The following is a 21184-nucleotide window of genomic DNA, read 5'->3' on the forward strand; positions in this document are numbered from 1 at the left end:
CCTTAAACATTTTCTCTTGAGCAACCAAGTAAAGTGTCCCATAACTGTTTGTATGCATAACAAAATAAAGCTTCAAACATTCTTTACAGCAAAACGGACTGTCAGTAACTGGGATAAAACACTCTTATCAGCAGTTCCACAATTTTCTCCAATATCATAAATATATGATGTACAGTCCTCATTCCACTAAGTTTTTTCTAAGATTCATTCTTCGAGTTAAACCTTGTTCTGTTTCCAAGGATACCTGAATACGTCACTTTCTACATGCCTTGTGTCTTTCTTCCAAAAACCTAACGAGAGGCGCCTGGCAGCCATCCGTGCTCTCTCGAGGGCTGTATTCTGCACCCGGGCACCATTCGAGCTGGGCAGGGGGAGGCCCTGAGCCCTGTCAGCCGCTAACTCGCCTGGCCGCCCTCCCGCTACTCCCTCCCCGAGCCCTCGGAGCTCCAGGACAGCTCTCCCCGGGGCGCGGGAAAGGCAACAACAGGGCGGGGGCTCCGGCAGCCGGACCCTGCAGGCCGCGGGGCTGGAGGGGCTCTGCACGGGCTGCAGAGCTAGGCTGTGGGCATGGCAGGGCGGCGGGAACGGCGGCCGCGGCCGGGGCGATGCCGCAGGACGGGCTCGGGGCGTGCCCGGCGCGCAGGGCGCCCGCGGGCCGCGGCGGAGGGGCGGCCTCAGGGCCGGGGCGGCGCGGGCCGAGCAGGGGCTGCAGGAGGGGGCGACCGGGGCAGGCTCCACCACCCGCAGGGCCCCCGGAGCGGGCGGTACCTCCTCGAGGCCGGGCTCCTGCGCGGCGGCCGTGGCGGAGGACGTGGAGGCGCGGGGCTCCGCGCCCGGGCCCGGCTCCATGTTGAGCTCGGCGGGCGCCGGGGGGCGGGGGGCAGCCCCACCGCCCCTCGCGCCGCGCGGCCCCGCCCCTCCGACCGGCCCGCGCTGCGCGGCTCTCGCGATAACTGCGCGGTTCTCGCGGTAGCCGCGCGGTCCGGGCCGGGGCGGTCCGGGCCGGGTCGGGCCGGGCCGGGCCGGGCAGTGTCGAGGGACGGCGCGGCTCCCTCAGAGGTGCGCAGCCCCTCAGCCTAGACTGAGGTTAAATAGACCTTAAAGATGATCTTGTTCCACCCCCCTGCCATGGGCAGGGACACTACACTATCCCAGGTTGCTCCAAGCTCCATCCAGTTTGGCCTTGGACACTTCCCTGAGTGAGAAACGCCAATCGCTTGTTTTTAAAATTTTAAAAGTTTAATAGTAATAAAATGGTTATAAAAATAGTAATACAATTAGAGTAATAATAATTTGGACAAATTGAATTAGGACAATATGAGACAATAAAGACAAAGAGTTACGGATGTCGGGGTACCTTTTTCTGGGCAGCAGGAGCCCGAAAAAGGACCCCCGTTAACAAAGGATTAACCCTTAAAAACAACAGCCTGTTGCATATTCATACACTTCATACATGATGCTTAAATGCCATTAATATACAGGATTCTGTCTGGTCATCATCAACTTCTTCCTCTGAATCCTTCTTCCCACCTTCCAGGCGGGAAGAATTTCGTTTCTTCTGATAAGAGAGCAATAAATTCTTTTTCTCTGAAAGATTCAGGTGTCCTGTGGCTACCATCTCGCTGCAAGTCCTTTCTTTAGAAAAAGTATCCTACATAGCACAGTTTCTATTTTAACATTTTTTGTAAACTAAAACTATATTTAACACACTACTTAAGAGAATTAATACAGCATTACTTTCTAACACAACACATATAATATTCATTTTAATATTTGCGAAAAGCCAATCATAAAACACATGCATTTTTCACACCGGGATCCAGGGGCAGCCACCGATTCTCTGAGAAACCTGTGCCAGTGCCTCATCACCCTCACATTAAAGAATTTCTTACTAATAATTAATCCAAATGTCTTCTTGTTTAAACCCATGCCCCCTTGTCCTATCTGCCCAAAGTTGCTCTCCCCCTGTCATGAGCCCCTTGCAGAACTGAAAGGCTTCAATGAGATGTCCCCAGAGTCTCCTGTTGAGGAGCAGCGCCATCTCAGCCTGTCCCCACAGTGAGCAGAGATGCTCCAGCCTCCCTCCCTTCTCCTCTGGAATTGCTCCAACAATTGTCCTGCCATGCTGGGGACCCCAGAGCTGGGTGGGGATGTCACCAGAGCCAGGATCCCGTCCCTCAGAGAGAAAATCATCTGTTAATGTCTGCAGGTCTAAGAGATACCAGTGGAGCTCACAAAGCAAAAATAGCTTACAGGATTTTTTTTTCCTGAGCGATTTTAAACTCACCACAGTTTGCATATTTCTTTTGAAAATTGCAATGATGAAGCCACTCAGTTTAGTTACTGGCAATGCACATATTGCACTGTCCAGGTAAAACATTCAGATTTTCAGCTGCTGAGCTGTAATTTTGCTCATACTGCTAAAGAATCCTAAAACAGTCCTTGAGCTGGTAGACTTAAAAAACATAGCTCCAAATCACCATGTTCCCTGGTGATTACTTACAAAGGCAGTAGCATGAGCATTTTGTCCAGTGGCAGCAATGAAACCTTAGCCCAGTGGGCAGAATGAGCAAAAAATGCTACTTCAGTCCAGTTAAAAGCTCAGTAACTATCATCAAAATCTTTTTGCATAACTCAACAACTAAGCTGAGCAAATGGGTTATTGCAGATCTCATACACTGCATTTAGAAAAACTTCTGAGACCTCTATTCCATCTATACATTGGTTCCAATGAAGTGCCAGTAACAGATGTCTGAAATGTTTCCATGACTGCCTGATTACTCTGAAATTCAGTATCTACTTTGTGGCCCATCATAGACGATCTAAGCTCCAAACTCCCCTTTTTCATGTTGTGAAACAGTTGCAAAGCAGTAACGGTGCTATTCCAAATTATTTAGCACTCTCTGTGTATGCTACATCATCCACAAAAAAGCAAGGCCCACAGCATCTGCAGTAGCCCTTGCACATGATTTATTTTTAAAAGCTTTGGGAAGCACATTTTTCATAGAGCAATCGAGAAGAGTGATGTGACTGGTTTTGAAAGAGTACTCCAAACAGCTTTTCCAAGCAGCACTCTGCAGAAAATGAAGTTTACCGTTAGCTATGAGAAAGTCTCTAAGGTGGGAAAATTCCAGTCCATGACGTGGTTGTTCTTAACCTTCAGAGCAAATAGCGCACTAACCACTTTTAATATCTGCCTTTCCTTCTCCACTTTCAAATGCTTGAAGCTTCTGTTTATGCAGAACAATCTCAAGTGTTTGTCACAGCTTGTTTTTTCCTTGGAATTCACAGGAACATTGCATGCTGTACAAAACAATCGAGCTGCTGCTTTTATGAAAGATCTCTTTTGGCTATTTTTTGCTTGTGTGCTTCACATTTACATTTGACACTTTGCAAAGATGTTCTTAGCTGCTTCTCAGACTATGCTATGTACTCTTGTGGATCTACAGCAGTGGCTGAAAAAAATCACTTAGTCACACAACAGTGTTATCATGTGATAATCTAATTAATTGCTTTTTAAAAGTAGGAGTGGTTTTTTGTACTTACTTTGTATACGAGATTTTGTAGTCATATTTGAAAAATTCTACCAAATATATCTCTTTTTTTCATGTGTTGGGAGGGAAGGGGCCAGTTGTCCTGTTAACATTGTAGATTTAGCTGTTAGCTCCTTGTTTTCCCAGGTTTATTACTCTGTATTTTACAGAGTGTTAGATATAATCACCAGAGCTGAATGTGTGGTCTCCGACACCCCAGTTTAGCAGGCCTCCTCTGCCCATCTCAGAAAGATGCACTTAACATACCATATGATGAGAATTATGTGTCCTTGTCAGATTTAAAAAGACAAATTGCAGGCTCACTGTTATGCACTTGTACATTTTAAACATTGATGAAATATCTAAAGATAGGATAAGATACAGATCCAGTGGCATTTTATATACTATCCAGGTAATTCCATAAGATTTTAAAATTTTGGACAATGATTACTCAACCTTTTCAAAATTGTAGCAGTTTTCATTTCTCTAGCACAGATATAACTGGGTTTGGGTGACTTCTTAAATAAATCTTAATATTCTGTGGAATTACTTTCTAGGCCAAGTTGCTGTACAACCCCCTGGGTGAGCTGACAAACACTGGACCTGTAACCCAGCAGGCTGCTGAATTCACAAGAACAAATAAACTCAACACACCAAGAATCTGCCAAATCCATGCAAGGCCAGTGCTAGCAACAGGTTTGTAACTCAGAGCACAGCTGAAGAGCAGTGGCTGTGGATGCTAACTAGAAAGGGAGTGAGAGGATTATGGAGGCACCTGCTAAAAAAAGAGGAGCCTTCAAAGACCTTCTGAGCCCCTTGGTAAGCAGGTGGGGCTGTCACACCAACCAAGGAACTCGGTGTGGGTGAAGTGGAACCATGTGAACGCACCGTGGGGATGATGATCTGCTGTTAGCAGTAAAACCTTGATTCCGTAGAAAGCAACAGCTTAAATAATACAATGTGTCTTAGATATCAGTTGTGATGTGTGTCTTTGCTGGCTTGACAGTCCCATTTCCAGGTGGCAGTGCCGCTGTCACGTGCCACCAGGTGGCAACACCGACCTGTGCTCAGCTGCGGCAGTCCTGACAAAGGCATCCGGCAGCCTGGGGACTGTTTGGTGTGAGTGCTGCTCACTCTTCGAACTATTCTGATCAAGAATGGGGAAAAAATAACAAAACTTACTTTGTAAACCATCGTTTACTTGCTGTTGTTTAATTACCTCTATAACTCCATCACATACATATAGCACTTTCCCATAGAATGGCAAAAGGGTTCAAAAGGGTTAAGAAGGGGCTTGGGAAGGTTGTCTCCTGTTACTCTGGGGTCTATTCACTCCCACATGCACATTCAGGAGGTTCTCCATTGAATGCCACAGTCCAAAATCCACTTCTAGGACACTGGTCGTTTCTGGCTTAATCCTACCAGCAATTAACTTTAACCACAACTGTGCAATGCATGTTAACTATAAGCAATAAACAGCTTTATAATTCAGCTTTGTATATAAACAGCAGGACCTGGAAGGGACACAGCTATCTCTGGGGTATTTGCAAGTTGATTTGAATATTTGCCACCTTTATCTCCATGCCTACATCAGCCTCCAAGTGTGATCAACCACAGTAACCACACGTTACCCTGACTGCCGCAGTGCTACTGACTTGCTTAAAATGCTTATATCAAGTATTTTAATATTGCTGCTAGTAACAGGTTGTTTCTCTACAATTAGCCTTGGCTATGACCAGTAGCACAGTTCTATGCATTCTTGCACTCACCTGCTTCATTCAGTTCCTTATTTTACAGGTTCCCTTCCAAGTTTACCAACTTCAGGGTTCCAGATTATTTTCTTGTTCATAGGATTAGAAAGAAGCCTAGGACTCCTCCTCTGGAGCTTACAATGAAGAAGGTTCTTCTCAAATGTGCTCTTGGTTTATATGCCACTCATTTGTAAGCCAGGTTTTGATGAAGATGCCATTTCCAGGGTGTCCATGGCTGCAGGGCTTTGCAGCAGCCAAGAGATGAGAGCAGTGCAGTTCATGGCTACAAACAAATGTTCCCTGATTCTGCATCAGTAACAGGCAACAATGTGCCCTCATAGACCTGACGTTGAGTATTGTTGTAGAAAAGGGTTTGAATGTTTTTGTTGTAGTTGCTTGGAGGTTTGTGAGAGGTTTTGGGGGTTTTTCCTTTTTTTTTTTTCTTCTCTTGTTTGTTTGTTTGGTTTTTTTTTTTTGTGGTGCAGCTTCATATCAACACATCAATTTTCTGTATCAAGTTTTCATTTCACCCAACAGAGTCTCAGGCATTGCCAATAGGGTTTGCAAATGCAAGACCACATTCAGCATTGGGAACTATAACAAAACAGTTAATGTGTCCTTTGCATCTGGTTCAAAGTGTTGATAGCTGTACAAATACTCTTTGTTTTTACAACTTTATCCCAATGTTGCATTTTTAATCCAGGCTTTAGTAGCCAGAGCTTTATTGTGGTACTGGAAACTCTTCTAATATCCCTGTATTTCCCAACTAGGCAGTTTTTTACTTAATTTTTTTTTTTTGGCTGTGTGTTCATTGTTGCACTGGGAGAGCCAGGAGCTCTCACAGTTTGTGTTCCTGACCCCTTGCACTGTTACTGGTGTTTCTGCAGGTGAGCAGTGGGTTAGTTCAAGATTCTAAAAAACAAAATTGATCCTAACAAAGAGAGTTACTATTTTTTCCTCAGATCAGCCCAGCAAAACAACTCCACTGCCCACGCACACAGGGGCCAGTGCCAATACAGCAGCAAAACAGATCTACAGCGAGATGAAGGGTGGGATTGCAGCCACACTAATTTGTATCAGTTTAAGCTACCATAACTAGGTTTTAATAAACAGCTTTACAAATGTGTATTCTGTCCTGAATGCCAGATTTTGCCCACCTACAAACAATTATGTCATCCAGATATAACAATGATTGGTGATTCTTCTGGAGGTCATAAAATATTTCCTGCTGTAATAAGCTACTACTTTGCCAAAATCTGAGCCCTGTCTCAAGAAGACAGTCCCTGACCAGAAGAGCACTTTAAAAGAGATTTTAGTTCAAAGCAAAAGCTGTCAAAAGTTTCCTCCAACTGCAATGAAGCTGAAGCATAATTTGCTACTTCTTTCAATGGCATCTTTTTCTCCCTAACCTATGCAGTCATTTTGCAATATTGAAAACCTATAAAAACGATCTGCTCTTAACAAAGACAGAGCATTATAAAATTTGGAATATTCGTGAGAATCCAGTGAGCAGGCTGGTGCACCACAGCCTTTAACTCTCTTAAATGTTGGTTGAGATTCTTTCTTCACAAAGAATTCTCTTACTTCTTTGCCCAAAACAAATTATCTCTCTCTTAACCAAAAGCCTGTGGGTTTGATTTCACACAGATTATTTGTAAACTTAACAGTTCTTGTTTAAAGGTTTTAGCATGCACCAGGATTTCCTTTGAATACAGGAAATGCACAAAAGGATGCTGCAAAATACTGTCTGCCTAAGCCTTGCAAACATGGCAGATCCATCCCATAAGCCAAAAGCCATCACTTCAGTTACCACAGACTTTACCCTGCTGTGAAAATTCTTGTAATCTTGTCCTTTATATCTATTTTTACTTGTAAACATCTACACACTGTGAAAAACTAGACTGAAGCTATTCTATTTTCCAGAGTGCTGTCCACTTCTGCTGAGGGGTCTGTTAGACAAACGTATTTATCATAGTCCACATAGGATATGTGTCTGCTTTTCCCCTTGCTGTCTTTTTTTTTTTTCTGCTGCTATTTTGCTTCCCTGACTGCCTGGGCCTTCTTTCTTCCTCATCCTGTACTGATTCTTCCTTTTTTGTAACAGTCTCAAACACACAGCTGCCATCAAAACAATCCCTCCTTTCCTTGCATTTGCATTCTTCACACTGAACAACTTTTACACATAGAGTTCAGAAATCTGGTCTGGTTGCTGTATTTTGGTGTACTGCTTTATGCTCTATTTGCTGTATTTTGCTCTATTCAATCATAATTAAACATAGTTAATTGCCTAGAGAGGGAAGGTCTCTCACCCACAGTTCTGCCATCAGCATGAAAATTTCTCCCAAGTGTAACAGGTAGGGTTCCTATTTATTCTCAGGCATTTTGGGGCAATCTAGAGAACAGAGGCAGGCAGTGTTCTCTGTTAATTCTCCTGAGTTCATTTTCTCATCACTCCAGAGTATTCTCTGGTCTCAGCAGGACTATTTGGGGGAAGCTGAGACCCATCCTCCAGCTCGTGGTGAGTCTTCCACAGTTATGAATCTGAAAATAGCTAGACAGATATTTTTTCATCTAAACATAAAACTACAGACTTCTTTTACCATCTGTTTCTTCAGGCCTACCTGGGACCCTTCTTTAAGCTTCCCATCCTAACTTCAGGCTGCTCCAGATAGTCTGCAGTAAACTGGTCTCAGCAAATCCTCACTTTCAGGGTATTAAAATTCAAATAATGATTTGCTATTTCCGATCTGGAAGAGGCATCTCATAATCTTGATGTCAATTAGATTATTTTGGATTCTTTTAATAAAGTAAAAAAAGTAAACTCCTTCAAATTGCCATATAAAGTAAACCTCATGTGTGAGCTGAGTACTGATCATTGTTGTGTATGTAAAATGAAGCAGATTTTTCTTAACTCATGAAAGTAACTAGGAAAATTATAATAGAAATTTTGGATCTTTAAAAAAGCCTTTGTGTCTCCTCCCTCAACTGCAAGGATTATTTGCTGACCTTGGGAGGCCAGTAATATCATTACCCCATGAGGAAATCCTCACAAAATGTTTGCTACTGATTCACATGTGGAAAGGAACAGCCATGACTTACTTCATCACCTGTGTAGACATCATAAAATTGTTTACTAATCTGCAAACAGAAGCTGAAAATTAGCAAATCCACAATTTTTAGTGCGTGCTTTTGTGGATGACAGAGAAGAGAGAAATCTCTCATCTGGCAAAAGAGCCAGGACAGAGGTCTGAACCAAAGTGAACCTGTTTGTTGCCACTCCCACTTCAGAAAAAGACAGTTTAACATTTGTAAATAAATTCACTATTCAGCAGAACTCGAGTCTTCCACCAGCTACTTTGCTAAACAGGAGACTTTGCTATGGGATGCTGGATCTGCTGCTGTTTCACAGAGAAGGTTAGTGCCAGAGGGCGTTGGTCTGTTTTCTGAAAGGGACTGACAGAGTTCTCCCTATGTGTCATGAGAGCTTTTGGTAAAATTAGATTCTGCCCTGTCCACAACAATAAAGGCCGTCCCCACACACAGCTTACACAGTTCAGAGCTTCCTGGAGCAAAACCACAGCAACGTTCGTCCGCTGTCTTTTTTCTTTTCACAATGGCTCCTGCTCCCAAATCAGGTGTCTGCCCATGGGGTGCCACTGCCACCAAGGTCCTGAGGGTGACAGAGCACAAACCAAGCAGAATGTATTCATCAATCAAACAGCACAGTGCAGAGGGGGCAGCACCACCCTGGGCCTGTGGTCAGGCCCCAGTTTTGGTAGTTAATTGTTTAAACAACAGCAATAAATCGTGACTCTGAGGGTCTGAGTGCATTTCTCCTTTAGACCTGATTTGTATGGTGAGGACAGGCTGTTGAAAGGAAGAGCAGGGGCTGAATTATCCCGTGACTTTGCTAAATTTGTCCTTGTGAATGGAGAGAGAGAGAGTGAAATGCTTGTCTGCAGGGGGGAGTGGAGTGGTAACTGTCAGGAACAGCTGGAACATATATACTGTGTCATGTCTTTTTGTGGCACTGGGCTTCTCTGCTTGCTGAGAGAATGCTGCAGAGGCATGTTAGCATTCTGCTGAGTAAGTGTGGTGCGAGTTCCATATGTAAACAGGGATCAGTTGCTAGCTGAGAGGAAAAGGCTGTTCTCCCAGGGCTGTGGCTGTCTCTTGCATGCACCTCAACCTTCTCAATGCCTGTATAGTGTTGTAAATTAAATGCAAGGCTAGATTCTCAGAAAACTATCTGCTTGTGGAAATGGCAGTCGAGATAACTCTGGCATCTCCTTCTCCTTTTATACCTACAAATTTGTGAATTAAATAAATCCTTCTGATTTTTTCCATCCTCTCCATCCTGATTATCCATTTGTGCACAAGGAAATAAGAGCTATCACTACTCTCAAAATTGGTAACAGCACCAGTTGCTGTGCAACATAGAAATGGAGAAGCTTAAATAGCAGACTTAACTTCTATCAGTGGTCTGTCAAGTCATGAAGGTGTTTCCCATCAATGCAAGTAGCCATTTTATTCTCTTCTGCTTTATTAGTGTTGTATTCCTCTGAAACATCAGTAGCCTAAGTTATGAAATGAAAGGAGTCCACCAGTACTGCCATGGCAAGCAGAGAATTCTCTCAGGGATCTGGCCGATGTGAAGTGCACTCACATCCAGGGTCAAACTGATCTTTGCTAGTGGCAATACAAGGTTAGTCTGGGGAGGGCGGTGTTGGTTTGTGTGGCAGGGCTCTGACAGCAGAAGGGCTGCAGGGGTGGCACCTGTGAGAATCTGGCAGGTGCTTCCTCCATGTCCAACAGAGGCAAGACCAGCTGGCTCCAGGACAGACATGCCACTGGCCAAGGCTGTTCTCCATGACAGTGGTAGCGCTGTCCAAGCTGATCCATGACAGTGGTAGCACCTCTGGATAATGTCCTAAGGAAGGGGAAAACAACCTGTTCAGCAGTAGAAGAGAGAATTGAGAACTTTCCATTCGATTTCCAACAGCAGTTCACCCTCTACATATGTCTTCAACTGTAAGATTTTTAAAACAAAAACCCCGTCATTCACCATCATGATGATGGATTTAAGAAAATAATTTAATTATTTAAATGTGGCTGAAAAATTTGTGCATGGACCAGGACAAAAGTGAAATCCCACTTCTTCCATCAGGATGAGAAACCATTAATTTTTAAGCCTGTTATTGTCAAACACATGCATGAGTGATACATTATCAGCACAATGAAGGTTGTCAGTGTAAGAAAATAACTTTATTTGCTCTTTTAATGTTTGGAGCTCAAATACCAAGAAGGCAACAGCAGCTTTCATAACAAACACGTTAACCCCCACATGCTCTGCTTAATTATGGCTTCCTGTATTTCTCCTCAGGCTACTGGCATCATAAGTAAGCTGGCACAGATTTTATTTATTCTGAATGTGCTGAGTGCAAGTGGCCAGGCAGGTGCTTCAATGGCAGCTGAGCCATTCCAGCAGTTCAGAGGACAGGAGCCTGTGACAGAGGAGTGACACATCGAGCAGGGAACAGAATCACTGCACCCCTCCCTGTCACCATGGCTACCACTCAGCAGGCGGGTTTTGGGCACAAGTGCCAATTTAAGCAACTGCTGATTTCTTCTTATTGCCCCTGCATCACCCCCTCCCTTGATAAGGTACGTGCTATTGCAGGCCACAGCATTTATCAGATCAGGAAACTAGTCCTGATACAGCTGGAAAATAATCTCTCTCTTTTTTTTGACTCATTCTTTTCCAAACAGTCGGGTTTGTGATTCAGTTCCTCATGCAGACACAGAAATACACCATGTCTGTGCAGTGCAGCTGATGGCAGAAGTGCAGGGACAAGGACTGCTGGTGATCTAAGCAGCATTGTCACTGACCACAGCAAAGACAGAGCCAGGCTCTCCTTAAGGCCGTTGTCTGCTATTCAATGTTTAAATTCATTTGGTAGCCCAGGCTCCTTTGTCCCCTGTCCTGTCCTCTCCCCGTTCCCTCTGCTGCCTTTCTGCAAGTGGTTATGCAGCTGCTCAAGGGAAGCCATCTGTCTGAAGCATGATCCAGTAAAAAATGGATATTGCTAGGACAGTGCAGGCATAACACATGAAGTGTATCCCAAATCATTTTATTTTGACATTTGGACGTTTTAAGCCTTTAGTTCTAGGCTACTGTATCTGTCAGGGTGACACAGGCAAGTCACATATGGAAGGAAAGTGTGACTTTCTTTCCCTAAATAAGTTCCATGGCTGGATATATCTCTCCAAGAAGAAGTGTTGCAAAGCCTTGTTCACAAACCTGCTATTAAACGTGTGAAGTTGTTAAAACATCACTGTGGATAATGGATAAATGGAGCTGAGTGAAGGTGGTAGTAGAATAGAAGGTTGGGAATCAAATAATACTGCAAGACTGCATGAAAGCCATTCTCAAACAAAAACATATCTTAAAAAGTCAGAGCACATTTGAAATATGTTTGTAGTTTATTCACGACAGTTTTCATTTAACGTAGGATTCTTTTGATACCAGTGATAATGTAAAGCACTACCACAGGAATCTATGAGTTTGTACAGATTTATTTATATTTTATGTGAATTTACATAGGGCCTATATTTATACAGTTATGTCATTCATAGTACATATTATATTAAATATAATAAATACATATCGCAATCACCTTTTTGCTTAAAAACTTGAAAAACACGTTTCTAGTTTGTGAGATTCAAGAAGTGACACTGCAAGCTGTTGTCAGCCTGCCCTGCCAAAGAGCCTTAGCAGAGACCTGAAAAATTCTGAGAAAAGATTAAACTCTGCCATGGGCGTGCTGTTGCTGATCATACCTTGCAGAGCCAGGCTGCTCTGTGAGTGCTGTGCCTGGCCAGGGGCACGAGAGACTCCTCTAAGTGACTCGAGAAGTCAGTGAAGAACCACTGCGTCCTCTTTAAATAGTTTAAAAAGTCTTCTGAAAAATGAACACAGATTGCCCTGTCCTTGAAAAGGCAAGAGTTTCCCACCCTGGAAAGAGGCACAAACTACAAAGATATCAGCAATATTATGCACTCTGTGGGCGTATTTTTTAGTTATGACAGTGGAGTGGCAGTCTTCTTGAAGTCACTTTCTGAAACAGTATGTTTCTAAAAAATCTGTGATGATGAGAGCAGAAAAATCAAGTTTATTCCTATTAAATTCGTACAGGGGGCTAAATACTACTGGTAAAAAGCACTAAATCCACAGACTAAGGAAGCTTGTTAGATGTCGGAAGCTTTCAGTGAGGACTGGCCCCACCGGCCCTGGTTTTGCCTCCCGCTGCGGCCACAGCCCTTCTCGTGCCGGGTCCCCACGGGGACCTCCCCAGTCACCGCTGCCTCCGGCTCTGCCACGGCTCAGCCGCGGGGCTCGCCCACCGCGCTCCGCCGGGCAGGGACAGGGAGCCAGGGACAGGGAGCATCCGCGGGGCTCCGGGCAGGGACAGGGACCATCCGCGGGGCTCCGGGCAGGGACAGGGGCATCCGCGGGGCTCCGGGCAGGGACAGGGGCATCCCGGGGCTCCGGGCAGGGACAGGGGGCATCCGCGGGGCTCCGGGCAGGGACAGGGAGCATCCGCTCGGCTCCGGGCAGGGACAGGGAGCATCCGCGGGGCTCCGGGCAGGGACCGCCGGTACCCGCGGGGCTCCGGGCCGGGGTGGCCGGGGCGATGCGGGCCGGGCGCGGGAGCCTCCCGCTGCCGCTGCCGGGGGTGTCGCAGGCGGCGGCGGCGAGCCCCGGGCGCCCATCACGTGCTCGGTGTGTTGCATTGTGCTGGCGGCGGAGGGAGGGCTGGCCGTGTCAGTGATCAATGTCATGACTTCTTCCGCGGGCTGGAGCCGCAGCAGAGCGCAGCTGAAGGAAGCTGATTGCTGCGGTGCGAACTGGCTGGGAACAATACACACACACACACACACACACACACACACACAGAGCCGCACGGACGGACACACGCTCGCACACAGCGGCGCGCACTCGGGCGGACACGGCACGCACACGGGCACCGCCGGACACACGCGTCCGTACACACTCACACACACACATCCCAGCGAACGCACACACACATCCCAGCGAACACACACACACATCCCAGCGAACGCGCACACACATCCCAGCAAACACACACTCACATCTCAGCGAATACACAGACACACTCACATCCCAGCAAACACATACACTCATATCCCAGCACACACACACGGACTCGCATCTCAGCGCACACACACACACACGCGCACGGACGGACGGACGGACGGACACACACCCGCCCATAACAAGCACACACGCACTGGCAGCCCGCACCCTGGCTCCCGCTCCGCCGCTCCGCGCCCGGGGGGAAGATGAGCTCGGGGGACGTGGTTTGCACTGGCTGGCTCATCAAATCACCCCCCGAGAAGAAACTCAAGAGATACGTAAGTGCAGAGGCTTTGCTGATATTTTTTTTTCTCGCTAAAGGGATTTCGGCATGTGCTCGCTGTCTGACTCTTCCTTTGAAATCTCTCGCCCGTTTCGGCTTTGCCTTGGACCAAAACAAAAAGAATTCCAAGTCCATGCGCTTATGGAGTATTTTAGTTTCCACCGACATTCTTGTGCCCTCTGGAATTAACCTTTCCCAGCTCGTAAGATTACAGTACTTCAGCTGTTATGCAACATATTTTAGGTTAAAAACCACATTTCGGTTTCAGTTAACGTTGCCGTAACTAACAGAATTGTTGTAATAGAATTGCAGATGTCACTTTTCCAGGGACGGACAAGAACATCCTAAAAGGAAAGGGTGGAAAAAACCCCCAAACCCAAACAGCCAAAATTCTAGTAATTTAAATTCTGAGGCTTGGTTTTGTTAAGATGCTCTGTAATTTCTATGACACTTGCTAAAGGCAACATATGCAATAGTTTTATTTACCAATGCCAGGTGCAGTTGTTAGCAGAAAGCTTCAGAAAGCTTTTTGGTCGGTGATAAAGAGGTGCTGGAAGATGCTGTGCTGTAAAGTTCCTGATAGCTGAAAGGTGAAGGGGGCTGGGGAGAAGAAGCGAGCCCTGCATGGAGATCTGCAACTGCACTATGGGCCCCTTGTTTCATTCTCTATCTGCTTGCCTGTTTGTCTGGAAAAAAGAAAAAAAAAGGATGTGTGTTGCAAACATAGGAAGCTGTCTCATTGCAGGGGTGCAAGGAAAACACTCCGTGTAGGAATAAATGACCCTTAAAATTTTGCTTGGGACAGCATTAACAATCTAAGCCCCTCATGGGCCATTCTGCATGCTCATTTGTGATGGTTCTTCATCAGGCATGTTGTTATGTTCTGCTGTGACACTTTTGGAGTCGGTAATACCCGTTTGAGTCATGCCCTTCTAACCTGACTTCCCCCGGAGCTCTGCTCCGTACTCGAAGGATGCCCCTGGCCGTGGCTCTGGCGCCCCAGCCGTAGGCACAGCTCACATCACTTGTCGTATTCACTTCTGTTTATCAGCATTTTCTCTGGAGTGCTGATCTTAGCTTTTCCCGGTAATGTGAGGCATAACTGTCTTGTGGCAGAATATGGTGGATATCATTTGGTAGTGTGTTTTTTCTTTGGCTAAAAACTAGCACAAAGGATAATTACTGATGTTGGAATTATTTTTAACTTATTCTTAGCCATAGTTTCTTCCTGTAGACCACAGTATTGCACTGAAGTGGCTGAATATTTGCTTTGTTCAGTTAGCATTTTCCAATTCTAAAATAACCACTATGATGTGTCTCATGGGAGCTGCAAATAAATTATGGGCATCTCATTTTTGCTATATTTTGTAACGAGTGTACTAATAGCACTGTATGGCAGGCACAGTGTAAGAGCCACTGATTCACCCAGCTGGTATCATTAGTAACTCTGTCAGTGAAGCTATTTTTGATGACTCAATATTCATAAAAGGGCAAAGTAGAGAAAACAGAATGTGATAAAGCTGGGATTTGAAAGCCCCCATTATACAGTGAAGATAATAGTCACAACAGGGGCTCTGATCAGCTCAAAAGGCTACTTGCAGTCTGCTCTGCTCAGATTCTGCACTACAAAACCAGGGGAAATGTGGTCTATATTATTCTCCAAACACCATTAGATTAGCCAGATCTCTGCAGATTAAGCTTTGTCTTCTGGTTAGGAGGATAAGGTAGTCCTTTGTCCATAATAAAGCAGAAAGAAATCTGGTGCAAGTACAGCAAAGCTTAATGTCCTTTCTCACATGACTGGTTACACAGTGGATGCTGCAAACCAAATGGAAATTATCTCTCACCTGCTATAAACTACTTCTCCCCTATTTTTGTAGAGTTTCACCAGCATGGCAGCTCATGCATCTTGCACTGGGGCAGCAGATAGCTCGGGCTGAGCCACGGTGACTGCTTAAAAGCAACGGAGCTTTAAAACAATGCCTGTTTAAACTGACTTCAGTAGGTGTCAAGTGTCAGCCGCTTACAGAGAATGGTGTTGGCTCTGGTTCTGGACTGACAACATACATAAATCCCCGAGTTCGACACCACCCTTTGTGCTCAGCTGGAAAAGCCACGATCTGAGCGAGGCTTCCAGGGAGCTTCAGGTGCCAGCCTGGCCTGCTGCTCATGGCACCTCTCGCACGCTGCCCTGCCTCATTTGCTCTCACGGCGTTGTCTCCCAGTTTACATTTTCCTGAGTACAGCATCCGGCCTTTGTAAGGTCTGACCTGAGGGTCCAGTGTTTTACACACAGATAAATTCTTAATCCTTCATCTATTACATCTATCATTAAGAAAATCCATTTAATTTCAGTGGACTATGTGGTTAAAAGATCAGAAAAAGCAATGAATTCAGGTTGTGAGACTGGGAACTGCAATAGTCCTGCTGAAGCCACTGGGAATATCTGCAGTGTTTAGAAAATTAAACAAATTATTCTTGCCAAGACTGGAGCCTAAAGACCAAAGTATACCTTCATTTATATTTGTTGTTGTCTGATGAAAGCAGTTAGGTTTTCTACGCATAAACGAGTCAAAATTTGCCTCTGGGTAAGCAGAACATTGTTTTCAAAACTTTGAAAGTGAAAAGCAGGTGTTAAGAGTCTATATTTTTCCTGCAATGTCTTACAAAGCCGATGCTCTTAGTAACACTATTCTTAGAAGTGTCTTATCATTCCCTGACAAAGGCTGCTCTCCTGCATGTGCAGGAAACGAACATGAGATTAATTACCCTAGTGTAACTTTCTGTAAAAACAGAGGGCTTAATGCTAAACACAAAGAATTCGTTAGAAAGCACAGGGAGCTTTGCTACATCAGGCAAATACTCTAATAGTGATTTAATGGCATGGGCAATGCTTTTCTCTCAATCTGATACTTGAACCATGAAACCACCACGTCAGCCTGTCTATAGAGGCTGTTGTGCAAGGAGTCTCCCAGGAGAGTATTTGGTGTGTGTTGCAGTCCTTTGTCCTCTGAGTGTGACCCGAAGGCTGTGCTGCTTTCATTTCCCCACTTGGTTCCAGCTTTTCTCACCCACCAGGTCTGCGTGGGCCTGAGGGGTGCCAGGGAACAGCCAGAGCTGGGGGAAGCTGGGTATGGGGCAGGAGACAGAGGAAGAAGCTGCTAACAAAAACTAAGAAGTGGTGGTGATGGAGGTAAAGTCCATCCTGCTCTAGACCAAAAATGTTAAGTATCAATCATAGATTGACGTTCAGCCCCACAGGAGGAAAAGCCACTGAAGATTTTTGCTGTTGATGTTAGTGGATCAGTGAATACCAGACTCTGCAGGAAATTCGATGTAATGGGGGAATCTGCTTCAAATTTGATGGGTTTCACAGCTCCTTACATTGGTGCTGAGTACATCCATCCCAATTCTGTATTGTCAGCATTGAATAGCTGGCTCCTTGACAGTTTTCATGTGGAAATTTATCTGATCACTGACTGTTATTATTTGTTGTTTATTTATTGGAGGAGGTGGAAGGAAGGAATGGTTTCATGGCCTTGGAAACAAAGGACTTGTCACAGTCAGTGCAAAAAGTCACAATGAAAGGAAAAACAACATAGAAGAAGGCCCAGAGAATGTCTAATGAAATAAGAGACCAGTGCTATTGAGAAGACACATTGCTCAGGTGCTGACAAGAAGGCGGAGATGGGAATTTTTAACACACAGCTAATTGCAACCTCTCCTCAAATCGCTGTCCCATTGTTTGTCACACTGACAGTGTGGAACACAGCAGTAGCTCCTCTGAATGCCCTGCCAGTATTTACTTGCTGTTAGTGTGGTTTGCAGTAGTAAAGGGCCATATCCAGATGTTTGCTTGTTGTGAGTCACTGCAGCTCCATTTGAGTTAACGCTGTGCAGCTGTACCCCAGCTGAAGAGCTATTTTTAATCTTCAGTACTATACAAATTGATGAGGAAAGACCACTTGCTCAAAAAAGGGCAAGTTTCCCACTTTACTTGAGTGACTGATTTCTTCAAACATTGTTGAAAATCAAAATTCCTTGTCAGCATCTCTAGAACAAGAGTCCCAAATGGAGCTCATATTGGAAAATGTAGCCTTGCACTTCCTACCACGCTTCTTCTTGCAGTGTCTGGGCTGAGAAGACAAATAGAGGTGCAAATTAATGTACCCTATGGCAAAAGCTGGTGGGGCAGAGTTCTTTGCTGCTGTGTCTGTGTGTGGGGCAGTAATGCTGCCAGAAGGACAGAGCAGAGCCCAGCCCAGCACCTCTGACCGTTGGGGGATCTGCCAGGGCCCAACCGCAGCACAGCAAGGCTGGGGCTTTAGAAGATAAGAGAATCTAGGCAACTTCTCCATTTTTAGCTGAAGTTCTGGTATTTATCAGGAGAACAAACAGGAAGTTACTAAGAAGAAAATGTAAAGTAGAATTATGGAGGAGTTTGCTCATGTAATAGGAACAGGAGTTGCAGAGCACAGCGAAGGGTGGCTGGGATGGAGAGCATCTGCTCTCTGATCCAGCACTGGGCTGCTGTCACCAGAGGACACTGCCACCCTCCCCTGAAAGAAATCCCCAAGTGCTTTGTGAGGTCAAGTACTTCTGCTGCTTTGGGGTTTGGGGGAAGTTTCTGAAAAATATTCTCAAGAAGAAACCTGAATTTAATTTTTATCCTTAAGTCTTTTAATTCCCGGATGCTCCTTACAAAGCCTCACCTCTTGAGTCCTGTCCCTTTTGAGCAGAGAATTCTGACCTCCTTTCATACTTTCCTGAATAAATATCCTGAGCTCCCTGAGTTGCTTTAACCAATTTGCGCGGGTTTTGTGTCTGCGGTTCAGAGGCTGGGTGGAAGTAGGAGTCACGTGGGTGCAGAAAGTTGTCAGAGACTTTCAGCTCATTCCAGTTGTAAGTTTTGTGCCTATATCTTTTCCTGTTATTACTTCATTTTAAAATCCAGTGTATATTCTATCTGGTTTGTATATTAAAAAATAACTGAATTTTGAGAACATGAAGGCTTTCAAACAGAAGCTCCTGTGTGACAGTCTACACGTTCCCTTCTCTGTGAAATCCTGTACAAATTGATCTCACTGGTAAAACAACAGTAGAATATTTATGTTAGGGAGGAGTTTCCATCGCTGGAATTAAATATTTTTAATTAGCTTTGTGTAAATCAGACCTTGTTTTGGTAGGTTAAATGTGGTGTTTATTTTACACCATTTTCTTCCCTTTTAACGATGTTTTGATAGTTTAAGTGCAATGCTGAATGAGATAGGTTGACTTCTAAGAAAGAAATAATTTCTAAAAAACATTGCTGTTCTTGGCAACCTGTGTATCAGAATAATTTCCCTTGAACTGTTTATTTGGGTGGAGCCATAATAGTCCTGAAGCCCCAGTTTAATCTTTGACTACATGTTTTCAGTGCACAGGAATGTCCAGCTATTGGTTTCTATTCAAAACAAAAACCCACAAGTTATCAGGTCTTTGCATTCAAAAATAGTGCCTTAAAAAAACATGCTAGTTTGAAATAGAGAAGGAAATGTTAACTTGAATGGTAATTAAATGAGTGATGCAGTCAAACACGGCTCAGAGGAAAATGCATGACAAGTCATACTTTGGTGAAGTCTTTGTTGTAGCATGTCACCTATGGAAATATAGATAAACACATTACTTCTACCAATGATGCATTAAAATGCTATGAATATTTGTTATGAAAATTTGATAGGTTTTTAGGGAAAGGGACAAGTTTATTCCTGTAAAGTTACTTGTTGGAAAACCAGTCATTTTATTTGCTTTTTTATCCTTTTCATTTGATTTGGAAATGAATTAGCAATGTGATAAGACAAGGAAATAATGCTGGTCTTGAAATAAAATTTGCATGTCAAAACATTACATGCAGCCAGATAAAATACATTTTCTTCTCTCTCATTTAATTGTTAAATAAAATGCAATACTTTAACTTCTAATTTTTTAATTTTTTTTCTGCTTTACAATATCCTTGACTTGCTTCAGTTTGTGTTGCATCAGGAAAATAAACAAACAAACACATAGCCATGCAAAACTCAATTCTAGAATCTGCTGCAGCTTGGTATTTGTTCAAAACAGACCAAAACTGATGCCTAGTCTTTGTGCCAGAAAAACACTCCCTTTCTGAGGCTAATTCATTCATAGCTTTGTAATTGTTAGAATGAGACAACTGTTCTTAGAGATTTTGTTATTCCCTTCCCTCCTGATGCCAAAAACCCCACCTGACCCCTGCAGTCAAAACTGCATTGTAGCTTTCCACAAAAGCCCTGAGCAGCACATTTCAGCTATCCAGGATCCCTTTTCATAGAGCATTTTACAGAAAGGCAGTAAAGTGTTGTTATTAGTATGAATTTGAAATTACTTAAATGAGAGTGTTAATTTAAACTGAACTTAAATTGTCATGTGAAAGTTTTGGGCTCATTTTTGACAATGCTTTTTTAAAAAGACAATGCTTTCTGTGAGGCTTGTTAGTGATAAATATTCATCCTGTGACTCCCAAGTCTCGAGACCGTGGGTTATGTATTCATATTTCTGTTGGACAGAATCATGGCCATGAGGGGACTCTTTCTAACTTTGCAACTGCTGTAATGTCAGCAGAGCACATAGTTTGTGAGCAGTCTGTTTTTACATACCAGACTTGCAAACTGTTTGTAGAAGTTCAAGGATTTTACAGTTGTGGAGCCATTTTTTTCAAGCTGACACGAACTGGTCGTGCCAAGGAGAAGCCAATAGTTCAGAACAAGCATGAGCTGTGTTTTGCTTGCAGACTTTACAAACTTTACAAGCAGTAAAGTCATGAGCTTTACCAAAGATCTTCCTGGGTTTGGGAGCTCTGGGAAAGCAGCTTTGGGTGCCTTCCCAAAGGCACCCAAAAGTAAAGTAAAGTAGCCAAGTAGCAAAGCAAAGGTGCACTTCCAGGGGCTGTTGCTGTCCCACAGAAAAGCCCGAGGTGACTGAGCTGATCAGATCATTGAGGGAGGAGAGGAAACATCCCAAGAGATGCCAGCTGAGTTTACAGTAGCAGTGAGGAAACAGTTTCAGAAGAAGTGATAATGCTCCCTCGCCAAGTGTTCACTGCTGTTCCAGCTACATCATCTGGATTGTTTACTAATATTTATAGTGGAAGCTTTGCAAGCTTAAGAAGTTTTATTTTTAATAAGTTCAACATTTTGAACCCATCCTAAGAAAATAATTGCATTCTCACTGAAGCTTTAGGTTTAAAAATAAGAAGCACTCAAGTAGCTCAGGGAATTGGGTTTTTTGAGATTTTCAAGTGCTTTGCTCCCACTGTAAAAAGGTTTGTAGCTGAAAATGGGACTGGTACTCCCATTATTCCTGTTACTGTTACACTTTATACTTTTTCAAATATTCCTTTTTGACAGATAACTGAGTGTCACACCAGCCTTGAGCTATGGATTATAAAATAATGGTGAATTGT

The 21184-nt window shown here is 44.1% G+C and overlaps 2 protein-coding genes across 3 annotated transcripts in view; one reads left to right on the plus strand and one right to left on the minus strand.

Moving 5' to 3' along the window:
* Nucleotides 1–888, minus strand: part of SMARCA1 (SWI/SNF related, matrix associated, actin dependent regulator of chromatin, subfamily a, member 1) — a 32451-nt gene extending 31563 nt beyond the window's left edge. Inside the window, exon 1 of the mRNA XM_030967368.1 lies at nucleotides 769–888. Within this exon, the coding sequence (XP_030823228.1) occupies nucleotides 769–849 (81 nt within the window). The 5' untranslated portion in view covers nucleotides 850–888. The remainder of the gene's footprint in view (nucleotides 1–768) is intronic.
* A 12595-nt stretch (nucleotides 889–13483) lies between these two features.
* The window catches only part of GAB3 (GRB2 associated binding protein 3), a 64334-nt gene continuing 56633 nt past the window's right edge, over nucleotides 13484–21184 (plus strand). For both annotated transcript variants that reach the window (XM_030967879.1, XM_030967880.1), the window contains exon 1: nucleotides 13484–13720. In XM_030967879.1, coding sequence (XP_030823739.1) covers nucleotides 13649–13720 — 72 coding nt within the window. In that variant the 5' untranslated portion in view covers nucleotides 13484–13648. The remainder of the gene's footprint in view (nucleotides 13721–21184) is intronic.

The sequence above is a fragment of the Camarhynchus parvulus genome, chromosome 4A (assembly GCF_901933205.1).
Source record: "Camarhynchus parvulus chromosome 4A, STF_HiC, whole genome shotgun sequence".
In the NCBI taxonomy this organism is placed as follows: domain Eukaryota; kingdom Metazoa; phylum Chordata; class Aves; order Passeriformes; family Thraupidae; genus Camarhynchus; species Camarhynchus parvulus.